The 15,930-nt window shown below is 46.7% G+C and overlaps 1 protein-coding gene across 2 annotated transcripts in view; it reads left to right on the plus strand.

The window, feature by feature from the left end:
- Nucleotides 1-3,063: 3,063 nt before the first annotated feature.
- ARHGEF12 (Rho guanine nucleotide exchange factor 12) overlaps nt 3,064-15,930 on the plus strand; it is a 112,947-nt gene continuing 100,080 nt past the window's right edge. For both annotated transcript variants that reach the window (XM_075909528.2, XM_075909529.2), the window contains exon 1: nt 3,064-4,875. In XM_075909528.2, the coding sequence (XP_075765643.2) occupies nt 4,844-4,875 (32 nt within the window). In that variant the 5' untranslated portion in view covers nt 3,064-4,843. The remainder of the gene's footprint in view (nt 4,876-15,930) is intronic.

Here is a 15,930-nt window from a genome sequence, read left to right on the forward strand (position 1 = left end):
CAAATAAAAGGGCAACTCATTCCAATATGCAATTATTGGCTCTGTCATAAAGAAGAGGGGGGTATCTGTCAGAAACTCACCTTCTCCCCAGATTATACCATCAGCATCATTAGCTAAAAGGAAACCACGAAGGAAAACCACTATGTTCCTATGCAACTGCCACACATCATCCAGAGAATGATTTCATTCCCCACTTCCCCTCTTGCAATGAAACTTTTAGAAACAAGAAGTTAATTAGGCACTAACACACTGTCCCTTCTTCGCTCAAGCGAACCAGATCCCTAGTGAAAAATGTTATACTACGAGGTAAAACAGTCCAGTAGCTTATTTATGGCAGGGCACTGTGCTGTATCCCCTGTGATCTGGTAACAGGCCAGTGTCCTGAGTCGCTTTGGCCTTGCCATAAGCATTTGCGGCTTGGCAAAAGCAGTGTGTACATTGATCTCAGGGCATTTGGTAAAAAAGACTAGCAGGCACTCCTGGTATTAGAGTATTGCTCTTAAGATCTTGGGTATGATCGATTAGGTGCTGCCATCAAACTTTGCTTAACAGAGCAGAGCCATAACCCCATGGCATGTTGCATGGACTTGTTAATGTGGTTACTGTTTGAATCCTTGGCAATATGACTTTTGCTAACAGAATGTCATGACCTTGTAGTATGGGGGCAAGAACATGGCACTTAGATGGATGCTTGGTACCAACAGGAGTGGGGAGGAGACATGGTGGGTGCGTGGGGTTAGATCACGCAGAACTCAGCTGCTGGCTTTATTGTTGTTATTTCCTGTATGTTGCTTGCACAATCTGTCCTACCAGACATTGACAATAGAGATTAGACGCAAACAGGACCAGGTGGGCAAACTGATACAGATTTTAACCTCTTCCCAAGCCTTGTGTGTTCTATACATTGGGCTGGGGGCATAAAAGGGGTGTCAGGGAAGTAGTAGCTTTAAGGAATGATGTGACTATTGCTTGGGGAACAAGTGAGGGAGAGCCACCTCCATAGACATTCAAATGCAAGAATGGGCATTAGGGTTAATGTATTGGTTTCTCCTGTTCCCTTTGGTGTCAGTAGGAGCAAGGGGAGGCCCTTACCTGGAAAACTGGGCACCCTTCTGGTCTGTCAACAGTTGTAGATTTTCTCCTCGGGTGTAGAAATCAATCACTCCCTGTGAAACAATCAGAAAATGAGGCATAGCATCCTAGACAGGAAGGTGCCACTGGCTCGTACAGTTTTGACCTCCTGTTTAGCACAGACCACGACCACAACCAGGCCCCCTCCCCACCGTAAACCCCACCCGCCAAACCAGAATTCACCAAAGCATTACACCGCACAGGCACCAAAAGGAGTAGGTGCTATCTGCAGAGAACAGGAGCCTCAAAATGCAGCCAAAGCACCTGCAAGGGCAGAGAATTGATTAAGTGAGATATCTGCTATCCAGTTCAGGAGCATTCCCAATGTGATGCGAAGCCACACACAAAAAAGCTATGGTCATTAAACCATCCTATTACCGACATCCCCATTGTTACTGTGGAGCTGTGAGTACCTTTTTATTTTCATTGATGTATTTACTTATCACAGAGGGTCAGGGCAGCCGTTAGAGCAGTAGACTCTCCCTGTCCCAAAGAGTAATGATCTGCATAAGACATGACAAAACGTAAGGTAGCTGTACAGAAAAGAGAGGGTGTAGCGATGGGGAAAGGAGGGATCGCTTGAGGAGGGGTAGATCAAGGGAGAGCTTTGAAGGCAGCAAGATGCAGCAACTGATGATGCAGCTGACTGGAAGGAAATAGCTATTAATACGTAGCTCGCCTCTTAGAAAGGGACAGAAAATCCATTTACTGGCTGGGAAGCTGTCAAGGCCACAATTTCCAATGGGAATAATTGAGTCAGGGTGCTTACAGTGTTCAGCACTCACCCCTTCCCGCACATGAGACACCCTGGAGCCTGATATTTCAGAGGTGCTAAGCACCAATTAATTTCAATGGGAACAAACCCTTTTGCCTTTTTTTTAAAGGGGTAAGGTGGGGTTGCTATGTCTGCAGTGAATTAGGATGGGAGGCTCCCAGCGCTTCAGTATATAAGGGGGAAGAATCTCTCCAGTGCATTCAGGAGGGATATATGGAGCAGTTTCTGGCTCCACATTGCATGGGGGAAGGGGGGATCCTTTGCTTCAGTGCATTTGGGATGGAAGGATCCCTATCTGCATGTCATTAAGGTGGGGGATACCCAATCTTCAGTGCAGTCAGAGCTAATGGTACCCCCTCCTTTGGGATGCTCTACCTCAGTTTCCCATCATCTCATGGGAGTGCATTGAAAGAACAGGGCTCCTTCACTCCAGGGATAGTCAGGAGGCAGGCGGCGGGCGAAATCTGGTCCGCCAGCAGCTTTTGAATGGACTGGGACATCTTTTTAGTTACTTATTTATTGTTTCTATTATTATTAATTAATTATTAATATTACCAGGGTTGCCAGGTGTCCGGTTTTGAACCAGACAGTCCAGTATTTGAGCTGTCTGTTGCGGAAACACATTGAGACAATAGAAATGAGAAAACAGAAATGCCCGGTATTTTCTAAATACCATGCCAGGCAGATTGCGATGTCATGCCAGGAAACCATCTGGCAACCCTAATTCTTCTTATTTATTAGCCTTAATAATAATCCACTCACAGTATTTCCTTTGGAGCCAGGACCTGGGCGATCTCTGGCCCGAGACATTTGCACCCTGCTGCCTTGCACTGCGGAGTGGGGGGGTCACGTCTCTGCAGCACTGGGGGGCTCGTGGGGGCCCCTAGCTGCACCGCTCTCCTGGGGGGGTCCCTGCTCTGCAGTGCGAGGGGGACTCCTCCCAAACCCTGCCCTGGCGGCCCCCCCGCACGGTGCTGGGCTGGCGGGGGAGGGGGGGTGCAAGGGGGAAGGCTCTGCTGAGGGACTCCTTTGCCGGCGCGGCGGAGGCGGCGGGCAGGGCGGTGAGGCGGCCGGCGCAGGGATCCGCGCGGGGGGGTGTGACGCGGCTCCCAGAAGTAAAGAGACACAAAAAAAGCCGCCGCCGCAGCCCGGGCCGGGGGGTCGGAACCGGAGCGGAACCGGAACCGGAACCGGGCCGGCTCCCCGCACAGCGCCCCCCCCCCCGCACAGCGCCGCGCGCCGGCACCGCAGCCACCGGAGACCGACCCGGCTGGGACCGAACCGGGCCAGGACCCAGCGACCCGCCCGAGCCTCCCCTGGGCCGGGGACAGACCCGGCTGGGACCGAACCGGGCCAGGACCCAGCGACCCGCCCGAACCTCCCCTGGGCCGGGGACAGACCCGGCTGGGACCGAACCGGGCCAGCACCCAGCGACCCGCCCGAACCTCCCCTGGGCCGGGGACAGACCCGGCTGGGACCGAACCGGGCCAGGACCCAGCGACCCGCCCGAACCTCCCCTGGGCCGGGGACAGACCCGGCTGGGGCCGAACCGGGCCAGGACCCAGCGACCCGCCCGAGCCTCCCCTGGGACCGAACCGGGCCAGGACCCAGCGACCCGCCCGAGCCTCCCCTGGGCCGGGGACAGACCCGGCTGGGGCCGAACCGGGCCAGCACCCAGCGACCCGCCCGAGCCTCCCCTGGGCCGGGGACAGACCCGGCTGGGGCCGAACCGGGCCAGCACCCAGCGACCCGCCCGAGCCTCCCCTGGGCCGGGGACAGACCCGGCTGGGGCCGAACCGGGCCAGCACCCAGCGACCCGCCCGAGCCTCCCCTGGGCCGGGGACAGACCCGGCTGGGGCCGAACCGGGCCAGGACCCAGCGACCCGCCCGAGCCTCCCCTGGGCCGGGGACAGACCCGGCTGGGGCCGAACCGGGCCAGGACCCAGCGACCCGCCCGAGCCTCCCCTGGGCCGGGGACAGACCCGGCTGGGGCCGAACCGGGCCAGGACTCCAGTGACCAGCCAGAGACTCCCTGCCCCAGTAAGCCTGGGGGACAGACCCAGCTGGGAGCGAACCAAGGCAGGACCCCAGACACTGGCCAGAGCCTCCCCTAGGCCGGGGGACAGACCCAGCTGGGAGCGAACCGGGCTAGGACCCCAGCAACCAGCCTGAGGGGGGTCCTTGCTGGACCTGGAACCTGAGATCCCAGGGAGCCAGCCCAGCTCTTGGGGATGGAGCCCTGAGAGCCACAGGGCCTAGGGGGACTCAGGCAGCTGCCCAAGGGGACATGCGTCCTGCTTTGCTCTCCCAGGGGGAGAAGGAGCCACTGGGAAGCTGTGAGCCACGCCTTGGCTCCCCCAGATAAGGGACCCTAGTGTCTGGAGGGGGTACCTTGAGAGAGTGATCAGATGTGGGGGCATCCCCATAGTCCCATAAGAAGGGTTGTGTAGGCTTCCCCATAGGGGAGGGTTTATAGGCTCCCCCCAATTATCCACAGGAGTCCCCACCTTGGTGGTTTAGGAGTGGGCATCCTGCCTCTCCATCGAGAGTAAATAGTCAGATATTCCTGTAGAGTCCAGTTGAACAAAGTCACCTTTTAGACTCCAATCAGGATCTCCCCATAACCACCCTAAGAGGATTTATCACATCTGAAGATTTCTCTCTCCCTTTTGGGAAATTTTTGCTCAAGAGAGAACTTGTGTGTGGTGGTTAGATTCTTTTTTTGATTCTTTTTTTTTTTATGAGCCCTTTTGATCTGGATGTTCTGACTGAGAGAAGGTTTTTTGAACTGAATTTGTCTTCTGTGCATGTCTCTTCTGGAGAAAGACTGGATCCTGAGCATTGTTGTATATGTGGGGGGCAACGCATCTGTGAGATCTGTGCAATAATAGTAAAATGCAAATTGGATAAGAAGACGACTCCTTGCCCAGGGCTCCAATGAGTGGCACACAGTCCACAATCACGGACAGGTTAGTATGAAACAGGATCTCTCTTTTATTTTAAAGCCGTTTCTCTGCTTCAAAGTTGGCTGCCTTCTTTTTGGATATAGTGACCTCATCAGAGGTTGGGATGGGTTGACAGGCTCAGGAAAATGGGATTAATTTGATCTCAGAATCAGTAAGTATCTTGGAGCATCTGACAATAGGTTAAATTTGAAATCAAAACATTTAGGTCCACTATCTGTAGGAATTTGGGGATCCTCTTTTAGTCTCTGAACTGGTCTGGTAGGGGTAGATGTGCTCAAATAAATCTGTTCTAGGTATAATTTAGGGATTAGGTCGTCTTGAGAAGAGGATGTAATTTAGGCCATAAACATTTTATTTTAGGTTTGAGTGTGTATGTAATGTACTTTTGTTCTTTATTGGGTCAGCAAATTAGTCATTCAGGGAAAGGTCACTTCAGGTGAGGACAGAATTCCTACCTAATCAGCTGGTATGTCTGCCCAGATGTGTCCACTGTATTGTAGCGGTGTTCTCTAATTGTCTGCTTCAGGTGACTTCTTCCTTCTCTTGGCTTCTGTGTAAAAACCACCATTTTATTCTCTGGCATTTTTTGTGCTTTTTGCTTTTATTGGGTTCGTCAGAGTCAGGGGCTGGAATGTTATTCTCTGCTAGGAGAGATTTGGACATTAGTCTCAGAGCCATCGGATGAGCACAAGGTGAAAGGAGGAGAGCATTTCAGTTGTATTTCCATTTCTAAGCAAACAGGAAAGAAATGTCTCATCTGAGGTTTTCAGACAAGGTTGTTTGGAAGCAACGCCATAAAATGTTAGTGGAATTTAGTAAAGTTTTGACCACTTGAGCCTGATGTGATCTGTACATCAGATTTGAAGCAGTAGTCATTGCAGCTGAGATGGGAGCATGATTCACTGTTTCCAGTACCTGGGAATAACCTTGTAGATTCCAAGGATAGTTAGAAGAGACACTTAAGCCTTTTTACTCTAATCTGGGAGTGTAAAGGGGCTTTCCTGCGTGTGAAACTGCCTGAGAAGTGTAAAGGGGCCTTGATATAAACAAGTATCAGGTCCGCTATGTTATGTTGCTTGTGTTTGTTTTCCCAACCTTGAACATTTGCAATGAATTTAGCAAAATTCATTTTTCTAATGTAATAGTTGGGACAGTAACTGCTATTCTATCAATGCTGACTTGTCTGTCTCTTACAGACCATGTGCACTAACACTGATTTGCATATCTGTACAAGTCTGTACGGTTATATCCGTTACATGCATTTCTCGCCTTGCTGTGTATGTCGTAAAACAACTTGAAAGGCATCATAAGGGACAATAGGATCTTTACACCATTGCTGTGTCTGAAGGGGATACATGAAGGTAATGGAGTTGGTTGTTAATAAAACAAAATATTTTCCATTTATTGCATTAGAATGTCCAGTACAAAAATGTAAGTGCTTCCACTTCCTGCTGCTTTGTCACGTCCCAGGCATGTTTGTGCCATGTGCAATTAACAGCTTTGAATAAAAATAATGGTGCTGACTTGACAGCCCTGGAAACTGAAGCTTTCTATCCTGACAGAGTACAGCATGGGCAGTGGCAGGTGTGGGGAGGCTGGTCCTTTGCCTGGCCACTGTGACTCACTGCTGACCTGGAGGAACCCCTGCTCTAATGGGGAGAGGGTAATTCTGTTTTCATGGCCCATTTTTCCTTGGCTAAGTCAGCTGACAAAATGCCAACTGTGACAATGTCTTCTCGTGAGATGGACATCTTACCCACTAGGAATTGGAACGAGATCATGCATTCATTCATTATGGCACCATACAGCCCTCAGATAGTGGTGTCTTTTTGGTCACCACTGTCCTGACAACCTGCTTTTGATCTGAGGAAGTGGGTCTGGCCTAATAAACCATCTTGTTAGTCTTTAAAGTGCTACATTGTCCTGCATTTTGCTGTTGAAAGGCTCTCTGTCCAATTAAGCTTAAAAATGTATTTTCCCTTGCTCCTAATTGCACTTGCTTTATACTCCCATAATCTAAATGCAAGTCACTAGGTCCACAGAATATAAAAGCATGTTCCAGATTAAACTCTCTGATTGCCAATGATGGTTTTTACTTTTTTTACTGACTTCTCTGGTAGAGTGCCTTTTTGAAAGTTTAAACATCCACGTGCCAGACAGAAACATGAGCATAATAGGGTGGACAGTATGAGCCAGTCAGCATCCTTCTTGGTTTGTGCTATGGGCCTTATTTTTGTGTGTGTGTGTGTGGGGGGGGGGGAATATAATGATAGCTTCTTAAAAGATCTGCTGTCCATATGCATAATCTCCTTCACCTTCTCTTCCCCTCCCCACCTACCACCTAATTTAGTGGTATTGATTTGTGAGATCTGATTGACATTCTTTTTTGGCCTGGGTTACACCTGCTGTCCTGCTCACAGCTTTTGCCTCTGATCTCATTGCTGGCACTAGTTTACAATTTAGGATGAAGATAGGAATAGTCACTGGAACAACACCAAAACTGACAACAGGCGAAGTCACAAAATCCGGACAGCCCTCTCCTTTTCTCTTGTGCCATAGCTACTTCTGTTTAAGAAGGTTGAAGGATTGTAGGTATTACTGCAGCTGTGCTTGGGTCTGCTCAGGAATCCAGTGCAGCCAATTCATGTTGGCTGAGTTTGAGATGTTGGTCTCAAACTACATTGTGTGCCATCAATAGAGCTCTGTTTGATCATAGGCATTTCCATCTTCTGTTTAGCCTATTTCCCACTCAAGTAGGAGTGTTTCTTATAGCATCTTTTCTGCCAGTGCCTTAATGCCTCAAGAAAACTCTAGGTATTGAATTAAATGAATTTTACATAAGTGCTGAGATTGGTCAGAGGTAACAATGCCTTATCTTCCAAGCCACCTAGAAAAGAAGATGGAAATATTCAGGACATGTTAAGAATGAAGATGGAGCAAATGCTCTGGCAGGCATTCTGTTGGGCCACTAGAGAAACATTTAAAAAGAGGCAATTAAAAGAATATCTGTACCAAACAGTGCTTGGAGAGAGGGGTTTGGGGTTTTCTTCTTTTGTTTCATTAAATAACGACTGCACATCCAACGAGTGTTCCAAGAGAGATGGGGATAATGGAACCTTCCCTGTGCCCTAAATGGCATGGCATGGCATGGGAAGAATTCAGAAGCTTAAACACCCCAAACAACAAGGCTTCCCTTCCCTACTTCTAGCTGGTTTGCTAGTCTCCCAAGAGATTCTCTCTTTGTAGTTGAGTCCTGTCACCTGTTGGACTATATGAAACAATGGCTGTTCATTCTTGGTGTTCACACCCTTCATGCATGTAAATGACCACGCACCCTTCATTTAATAATCTCTTAATCAGGCTATACATACTTCACTCTTTCTATATGTTCCCGTTTTTCAATCTATTAAATTCCTTACTAGTTGTCAGTTTTTCTGGTACTGAATGAACGTTTGGCTTGGTGCTGTTCTGTTAGTGCGGTGGTCACCAACAAGTAGATCCGGATCTACCAGTAGATCTTGGAGCCTCTGACACGTGACCCTGACTGGTTGGCCAGGAATCCATCAAGCACTGACACTTCAGTTGCCCCTCCGTCCACTGTCATGCTGCCCTTGCTGTGCCTTGGAGCTGCCCTCCAGCAGCTGCCTCTTTGCTGTGCAGGGCTTGAGAGGGGAAGTGTGTGGGGGTGTTTTCCTCTGATGTCAGGTTGTCCCTGCTCCTGTACCCTAACTCCACATAGAGAGAAGAGGATGGAGGGAGCTTGACAATACAAATTTGTCACTCTTACTCTGTGTGTGTGTGTGTGTGTGTGTGTGTGTGTGTGTGTGTGTGTGTGTGTTGTGAGAATGAGACACACACACACATCCTTCACACTCATCTCCTGACCCAACACACGTGGGTGGTTGTTTTTACTTTTACTGCTTGCAAAGTGTGTTTGTTTTTGACTGGTCTGTGCATTTCATACTTTTCATTTCTCTTTTACGCTTAAGTATAATTCTTTGAGTAGTGAGTTATAAAGTGCCTAACCTGTTGTGGTTGGAGTCATTATCCCTGTGGTAATTGCTGCTCCTGCAAGTGGCTGGCATGTCCCTGCAGCTCCTGAGAGACAGAGCAGGGGGTCTCTGAATACCAGCCTTGCCTGCAGATGCCACTCCTGCAGCTCCCATTGATCAATACCGGGGAACCCTGGTTCGTAGAAGCTATTAGGTCAGTGCCTGTAGATGCGGGGCAGCACATGGAGCCACCGCTGTACATGCCAGTTGCTTTTAGGAGTGGTGCAGGGCCAGGGCAGGAGTGAGCCTGAGTTAACTCCACTGCCCCACCATCTGGAAGCCATCTCAGCTAAGTGGTGCGCAGCCAGAGCCTGCTTCCTGAACCCTGTCCCAGCCCAGAACCTCCTACATTCAACCTCCTGCCCCAGATGGGAGTCCCCTTGCATCTAAACTCCTTCCTAGAGCTTGCACCCTGATTCTCCCCCCCCCCCCCACCCTGAATCCCAATCCTCCACTCTGGGCTAAGGCCAGAGCCCCTCCCATGCTCTGAACCCTTTGACCCAAGACTAGATCCTGCACCCCAAATCCCTACTGCAGCCTGGTGAAAGTGAGTGAGGAAGGGGGATGGAGTGAGCAGGGTGAGGCCTCCAAGAAGGGGTGGATCAGGGTGGGGTCTCAGAAGGGGCGGGAAGGAAGTGAGGCAAGGATATTTGGGTCTGAGTTAGATCTTACATTGCACTTCAATTGAAAAAGTGATCGTGTGGTTAAAAAGGTTGGAGACCACTGTGTTAGTATTTCCAGCTGTAGGATCTATGCTAAGCCGAGATGGGTTAGGTTGGCTTTAGACCTTCGCGTGACCTTCCTTACATTATGTTTCTATCAGGGCTACATGTTCACATGCCTTCTCTGTTCAGAGTTCCTCTCACCCAGGGTAAAATCAAATAGGCTGGCTTTGGGCGTTGCTCTCGTCTGCCATTTGTGGAAGGCGACACATGGCTGAGCAAGATAAGGGTTTTATTCTTCTTTTCAGGGACTTTTGGGACATGGTTGAAATTCGGCATTTGCAGGCTGTGATTAGTTGCTTTATGATTATTGGAACCTTCTTGTATTCTGTATAACAATGTAGAAATGTTTAGATGGAGTAGTTTTCCTTTTTTGTAACCTAGTTACTGTATTTTTCTTCCTGTACCCGCTCCAGACATATCTGAGCAAGGAGATTGCATGGTTATGTAGACCAGTGTTTCTCAACCTTTTTATTATTATTATTATTATTATTATATTTTTATAAAGTACCCCTTTTAAAAAAAATAAAGTACCCCCGTACGTACAGTTTTCAGACACTTTTTTCCCTATCATTACAACACATTTTTTTTAAACAACTTAATTGTAGCCGGGCAGGTGATAACATTTTTGGGTGTAAAAATTACAGTAAAAATAATAAAGCACGGTAACACTTATAACAAAAATCCAATTTTCTCCAAATTTCAGTTGTGTTGACATACCCTCCCCCCAGACTTCTCTCGAGTATCCCTAGGGGCACTCGTACCACTGGTTGAGAAATACTGATGTAGGCTGTGCAGATTTGCGTATGTGCGGTGGCTAAAGTATTGTAAAGAATGTAGGTATTTTTTAAGGAGTGTCCATGTTCTGATGCAATTGCTATCAAATGAGTTTTTTTTATTTATAATAGGGCCATAGTCTGTGCCACCAAAATTGTAAAATAAGGCGTGTGTCAGTGGGAAGAATTTACTCATCATTACCCTTGGGAAGCACTTAATTGCTGATTTTCTCATCACTTGATATTGAAGTAGGCCTTAATTGTTTCTAATCTGCTTAGACAGAGGAAGCACATCTTTTAAATGTCCCCTTGGTAATTGGAAAGTCTCCTTTAGCTGAATGGTGGCAAAATATCCTTTCCTCCCCTCTCTGTCTATGGCATTCTGGACCTTCTCTGCAAAAGAGTTACTGAATAGGTAGCCACACTTTTTTGAACAGTGTTTTCATTTCATTAATTTTTTTAACCTACTCCCTTAAATCTAGTACTCATGCACGATATCATTGAGGCTTTCCTTAGTTATCGACTGGTCTGTTACATCCATCCATCAGTGCAAGTTTTCTGGGGCTGTCTGGTATTGTCTCCATTTCATTTTGAACATAAGATGATACAGTCTTTGTGCTTGCTTATTGTATTCTGGCCTTTTTATTGATAGGGTGCTTGTTGTGATGTGTTCTGTAGGCTAGGGGGTAGACAGGAACCACCAGCTTTTGGCATGTAGTGGATGAAATCTTCGGCTAAAGAGACTGAAAGTGAGGTAAGCTTGACTTTCTAGTTTGAATAGCGCTGGGAATATCTTGTGATTATTTGGGTGGAGATAGAAATAACATGGTTTGTTAAGTAAAGATGTGTAGCTTCTATTGTGACATAAGTTTATGCTGCTTAGGGAGGTCTGGGTCAAACTGCAGTGTGGTGTCAAGCTTTTCCCTTCCAGAGCTCCTCTTTGCATCCAGTACATGTTTGTGGGAAACCGGCTTTAGATCACTGACTGGTCTCCTTCTAGCCAGAGGTAGCTATGAAAGACTTGAAGGATGATAACTAAGTCCAGAGAAGCCCAGCCCCAAACCTGGTTTCCTTGATTCCTGCCACACACAGTCCTTCTGGGTACTCATGCTAATAGTATGGGATACATTTGAATATCCCCACCTCTAGAAGACAGAGGTACTCTTTTGCTTTTCCACCCCATCTCATCTAGCCTGGAAAAAAAAAAATCTTCTGCTGCTCTTATCACTATAGTATGTGAATGCCTTCCAGCCGTGTATTAGATGACATGACCTATCATGTATGGTTCATTGTTTCTCTCTTACAGTTCTTGCCCTAAGGAGAGGATATGTGCAGTGGAGTGTTTGGTTTCGGTAAGGGTTTTTTAAAATGTCCGCTCTGCTCTGTGTGTGTTGGAGAAGGCAGAATGCAGAACCATGCCTTGCACTTACAGCAGAAGTTGGTCAGATTGGTGAGGGTCCTTGGCTCTTGTGGGATTTATTTCTAGTATGTCAGATCAGCCCTTGGGAGAGCGCTATCGCCTGCACAAATGAACTTCATCCATATGATCTAAAGTTCCATTGTGCCTGGTGAGCGGAATTCTTGACCATGGTCTTCGTCATCTTTATGCAATCCTTAAGTTAGATTGGGCTCAAGCCATTGAATACCTTGAAAGTAAGGTCTAGACCTTGAACCTGATGGTGTATTCATGAGAAGCCAGTGGAGAAACTGATGGGCAGGTGGTTTAAGTTGCTGAGGAAATGTGCTGCACAATTCTTCACTAGCTGGAATTTCCTAATGGCTGCTGGCTTCATGCCCATCTGTATCGTAAAGTCTTGTGACTGTCCGGATGTGGGGTCCACTACTCTACCCTCACGTAAACCTACTTCTTACAGGTCCTCCTTTTCAGTGAGACTCTTCGGTGCTTGTTTTTGCAGCTGCTCACAGCATTCCCAAGCAGAATCGGAGTGGAACTGACGTGACTCTGGACAGTTTCACTGCTGTCTTCAATTGATAATCGCCTCCTTGGAGCTGTGACCGGCGTTCGCATCACACAAAACAACCCCCTGAGACAATCAGCACCCGTGATACTGACTCACTGGATGCTCTGTTAATAGCATCAAGAGAGAGGCCATGGTTTACCTTGGTAATAGGAATTGATTTTCCCACTCCTACCTTAAGATGTGGCTCTTTCAGGTTAGATGGGAAATATGCTTGAAACAGCCCTGAGAGCATATGTTTGGACTTTTGTGGCTGGTGTTACTGCTTGGTGCACAGAGAAAAGACTTCAGTCTCTAAGACTTAAAAATCATTTCCTTTCACCTTCGCTAAATTCTTAACATCAGTCTACACTGCATGGCTATTTCGGGATACCACCGGTATCCTGAAATAGCTACCTTGCGTCTACACAAGCTCCCCTTTACTTTGAAATACTTTTCGAAATAATAGGTGCACTATTTCGCCATCCTGGTGAACCTCGTTTCACGAGGGATATGGGATGGCTTGAAATAGCGAGTTATTTTGAAATTTGGTGCTGTGTAGACGTGCCAAACTTCAAAATAAGCCGTTTTGAAATAAGATGCACAATTTGTGCATCTTATTTTGAGTTTAGGGTGCTGTGTAGTCACACACTAAGAATACTACTAATATAGCCTCCTAGTACTTCTTGATTCGGGAGCATAATGCATTTGACATTGCACGGTGATAGGTAAATAAGTTTATTACAAGAAACTCGCTGATGAGGAAATGATAAACATATCAGCTTCTCCTTAGTATTGCTAATAATTGGGGAAGCTTTACTCCCGGTTAAGACCACAGCTACCTTGCAGCAATAGTATAGACATGTAATACAACTGTAGTGTCATAATGTAGAGACTGCCTAATTGACGGGAATATCTAGGATTCCACCTCTCAGAGCAATGGTAGCTAGGTTGACAGAAGTGGCATCTGCACCAGGAGTTACGTTGGCATAGCTGTGGCAGACTGGGGTGCGGATATTTCACACCCTTGAGCACTGTTGTTACATTGACCTAACACTTACATGTAGACCGGGCCAAAGAGCGTTTCTTCACTTCCCTCACCCCCGTTATTTATTTTGCAAAGACTGGGTTTATGTATGCGAGAGGCCAATAAGAATTAATAGTCTAACCTTTTCTCTGAATCATGCTGGCAGTTCTGCATGTGTTGTCTTTTTATAGTCCTGCCTGGACATAACTGTTATATCCCATTTAAAATCTCACTTTAACAAAACTCGGGCCCTTAATTATTCCAAAGATCGAATGCAGATATTGTTTGTGAATAAAAATAGTAAAAAAATAGCAGTCTGAGAATAAGGGCAGGGTTGCAAGAGTTTTTACAAGTTAAGAAAAGGATATAAAGATGTATTAAAGATGTGTTAAATAAGTAAGAGGAGGAAGGCATCAGATGCAGAACAGGCTACCACAAGATATAGAAATCAAGCAACAGGCTTAAAACAGAACAGCAAATAAAGAAGACAGCAGGAAAAGGCAGAGTTTGTGTTGATTTTGTGTGTGTGTGTGTGTGTGTTAAACAAAACATTAAAATAAAACACTATATTTTTAAACAAGCATGGCAGGAAAAGGCATTGTCCTTTGTTTACATTTAAATGTAAACACAGTTATAAATAGTAAAAGCAAAACAAATGGTATTTAACATAAATTGTGCATTTAGCAAAATGTGCGCCAAACATCCCCACTTCTATCCCTCCCTTTTGTGCTGCATCCCTTTTCCCCACCCTTTGTCTGTCTGTATTGTGTTTGTTTGGTCTATAAGCTCACTTGGCAGGAACCTAGTCATCTTGCATATCCGTGCAGCTCCTCTAGCAATGTTTGACCATATGAATCTGATATTGCTTCTTTCATTCGTTGGCAAACCCTTACAAATTGTCTGCTGGACATTGCTTTGGGTTCCTTTAACTTCCGGTTTCTTCAGTGTAAATGGGACTGAATTAAAGTTGCTCTCCAAAACTGCGACCTCAGATGACCAATGCTGTCCCTGGGGTTGAATATCGAGGCTTTGATTTCTAACAGGTGAGCTCCCACATAGTAATGACCGTTCAAGTTCTAATATAATTCCGGGTAATCTCCTCTACCTGGGTTATTACTTGTTCGTCAGTTACATGTTGTCAGGTGTCCTGCTGATGGCTGAAGTGTTGCTGTCACAAACGCAGCAGCATCCACTGTGTGAGATTGTGGATTGCAACACAATAGGTTGACCTGAGAGATGCACTTTGAGCCTCTACATTTGTTTAAACAGCTTAGCAACATTAGGACTTTTATTATCTGAACTCACTGGTGATGTAGAAGATGTGGTATGAAGTACAAGAGCCTGCCTAGGTGCAGATAATGAGGTTGCAGGATTTGTGCTAGTTGTCAAAGGGATAATCCCGGATAGTGGGTTGTCTGGCTGCCTGCTTAAACCCATATGAATGAGGAGTAGGTTTGCTGGAGCTGGATACTTGAGTTGGTTCAATTGGCTTCTGAGCTTTCCAAGTGTTTGCCTCAGACTTTAAGAAATATACATGGGGTGTGTGGTGGAAATTTGACTCTTCTTATCCAAGTAATGTTCCTCTTTGAAGCTGTGTGCACCGGTCCAACTAACAAAGTTCCTGTTTATGTATGACACTGATCTCAAGTTAGTTTGTAGGCACTGAGTCCTGATTTGCGATATTGCAGGCAGTCACATGCCAAAGCACTTGGGTGACTTCCCAGTGTAGAGGGACGGAAGCCTGTAGCTATGAGGAGTTAGGTATGTTTTCATGGAATTTTGCACAAGCATTAGTAGCTGGAAGGGGGCTGGAAGGCATGAAGTGACCTCAGGCAATGTTTATCAGTCTGGAGGGAGGTGGTTGGATCTCAGTAATGGAGCACTAGACCGATTCAGAAGGAACACAGTGCAAGGTCAGGTACAGCATCTTAGATCTGGCTCATTCGCCTGCACACAGACTCTGTAACCTGCTGGTCCATACAAAGTGCCAGTCCTTTCTCCTTGCTGTGATTGTGTTCCCTAATGGAGCTGGCTGGTCTCTGCTCATCCTGGAAAATTCAGGAAAGCTCAGCCCAAGTGTCTCTCTTTTTCACTCCTGCAGTACAGGTGTCAGTAGATGTCCTGTCCCATGTCCAGCAACATGTAACCTTCTGGTGAGTGGGGAGGGAGATTGAAGCTATCAGAGAGGGGCAAAGGAGAAGAGTTAACAAAAAATAAAGAGCAAAAGAAGAACAAGAAAAAGCTGGAATGGGTGAGATAAGAAGAAAAACAGATAGGAAATGAGGGAGAAAACTTAAACAGGAGGCAACCACAGGATATGGGAGGGACTGCCCTTCTGCAATTCATTTTCCGAACAGCAAGCTATAACTAAAGGGTGAGAAACCATTGATCTAAGTTAAGAGAGAATTTGCTGGAGAATGACACTCCTTTGAGGGTCACAATATTCAGCTATGCTTTTTGGCAACACCGTGGAGGTATATGGATGTCTGTTTGAAATGTGGGGGTAGATATTCGTGCCCAGAG

This window comes from Pelodiscus sinensis, chromosome 25, assembly GCF_052426305.1.
Source record: "Pelodiscus sinensis isolate ZL-2025 chromosome 25, ASM5242630v1, whole genome shotgun sequence".
In the NCBI taxonomy this organism is placed as follows: Eukaryota; Metazoa; Chordata; order Testudines; family Trionychidae; genus Pelodiscus; species Pelodiscus sinensis.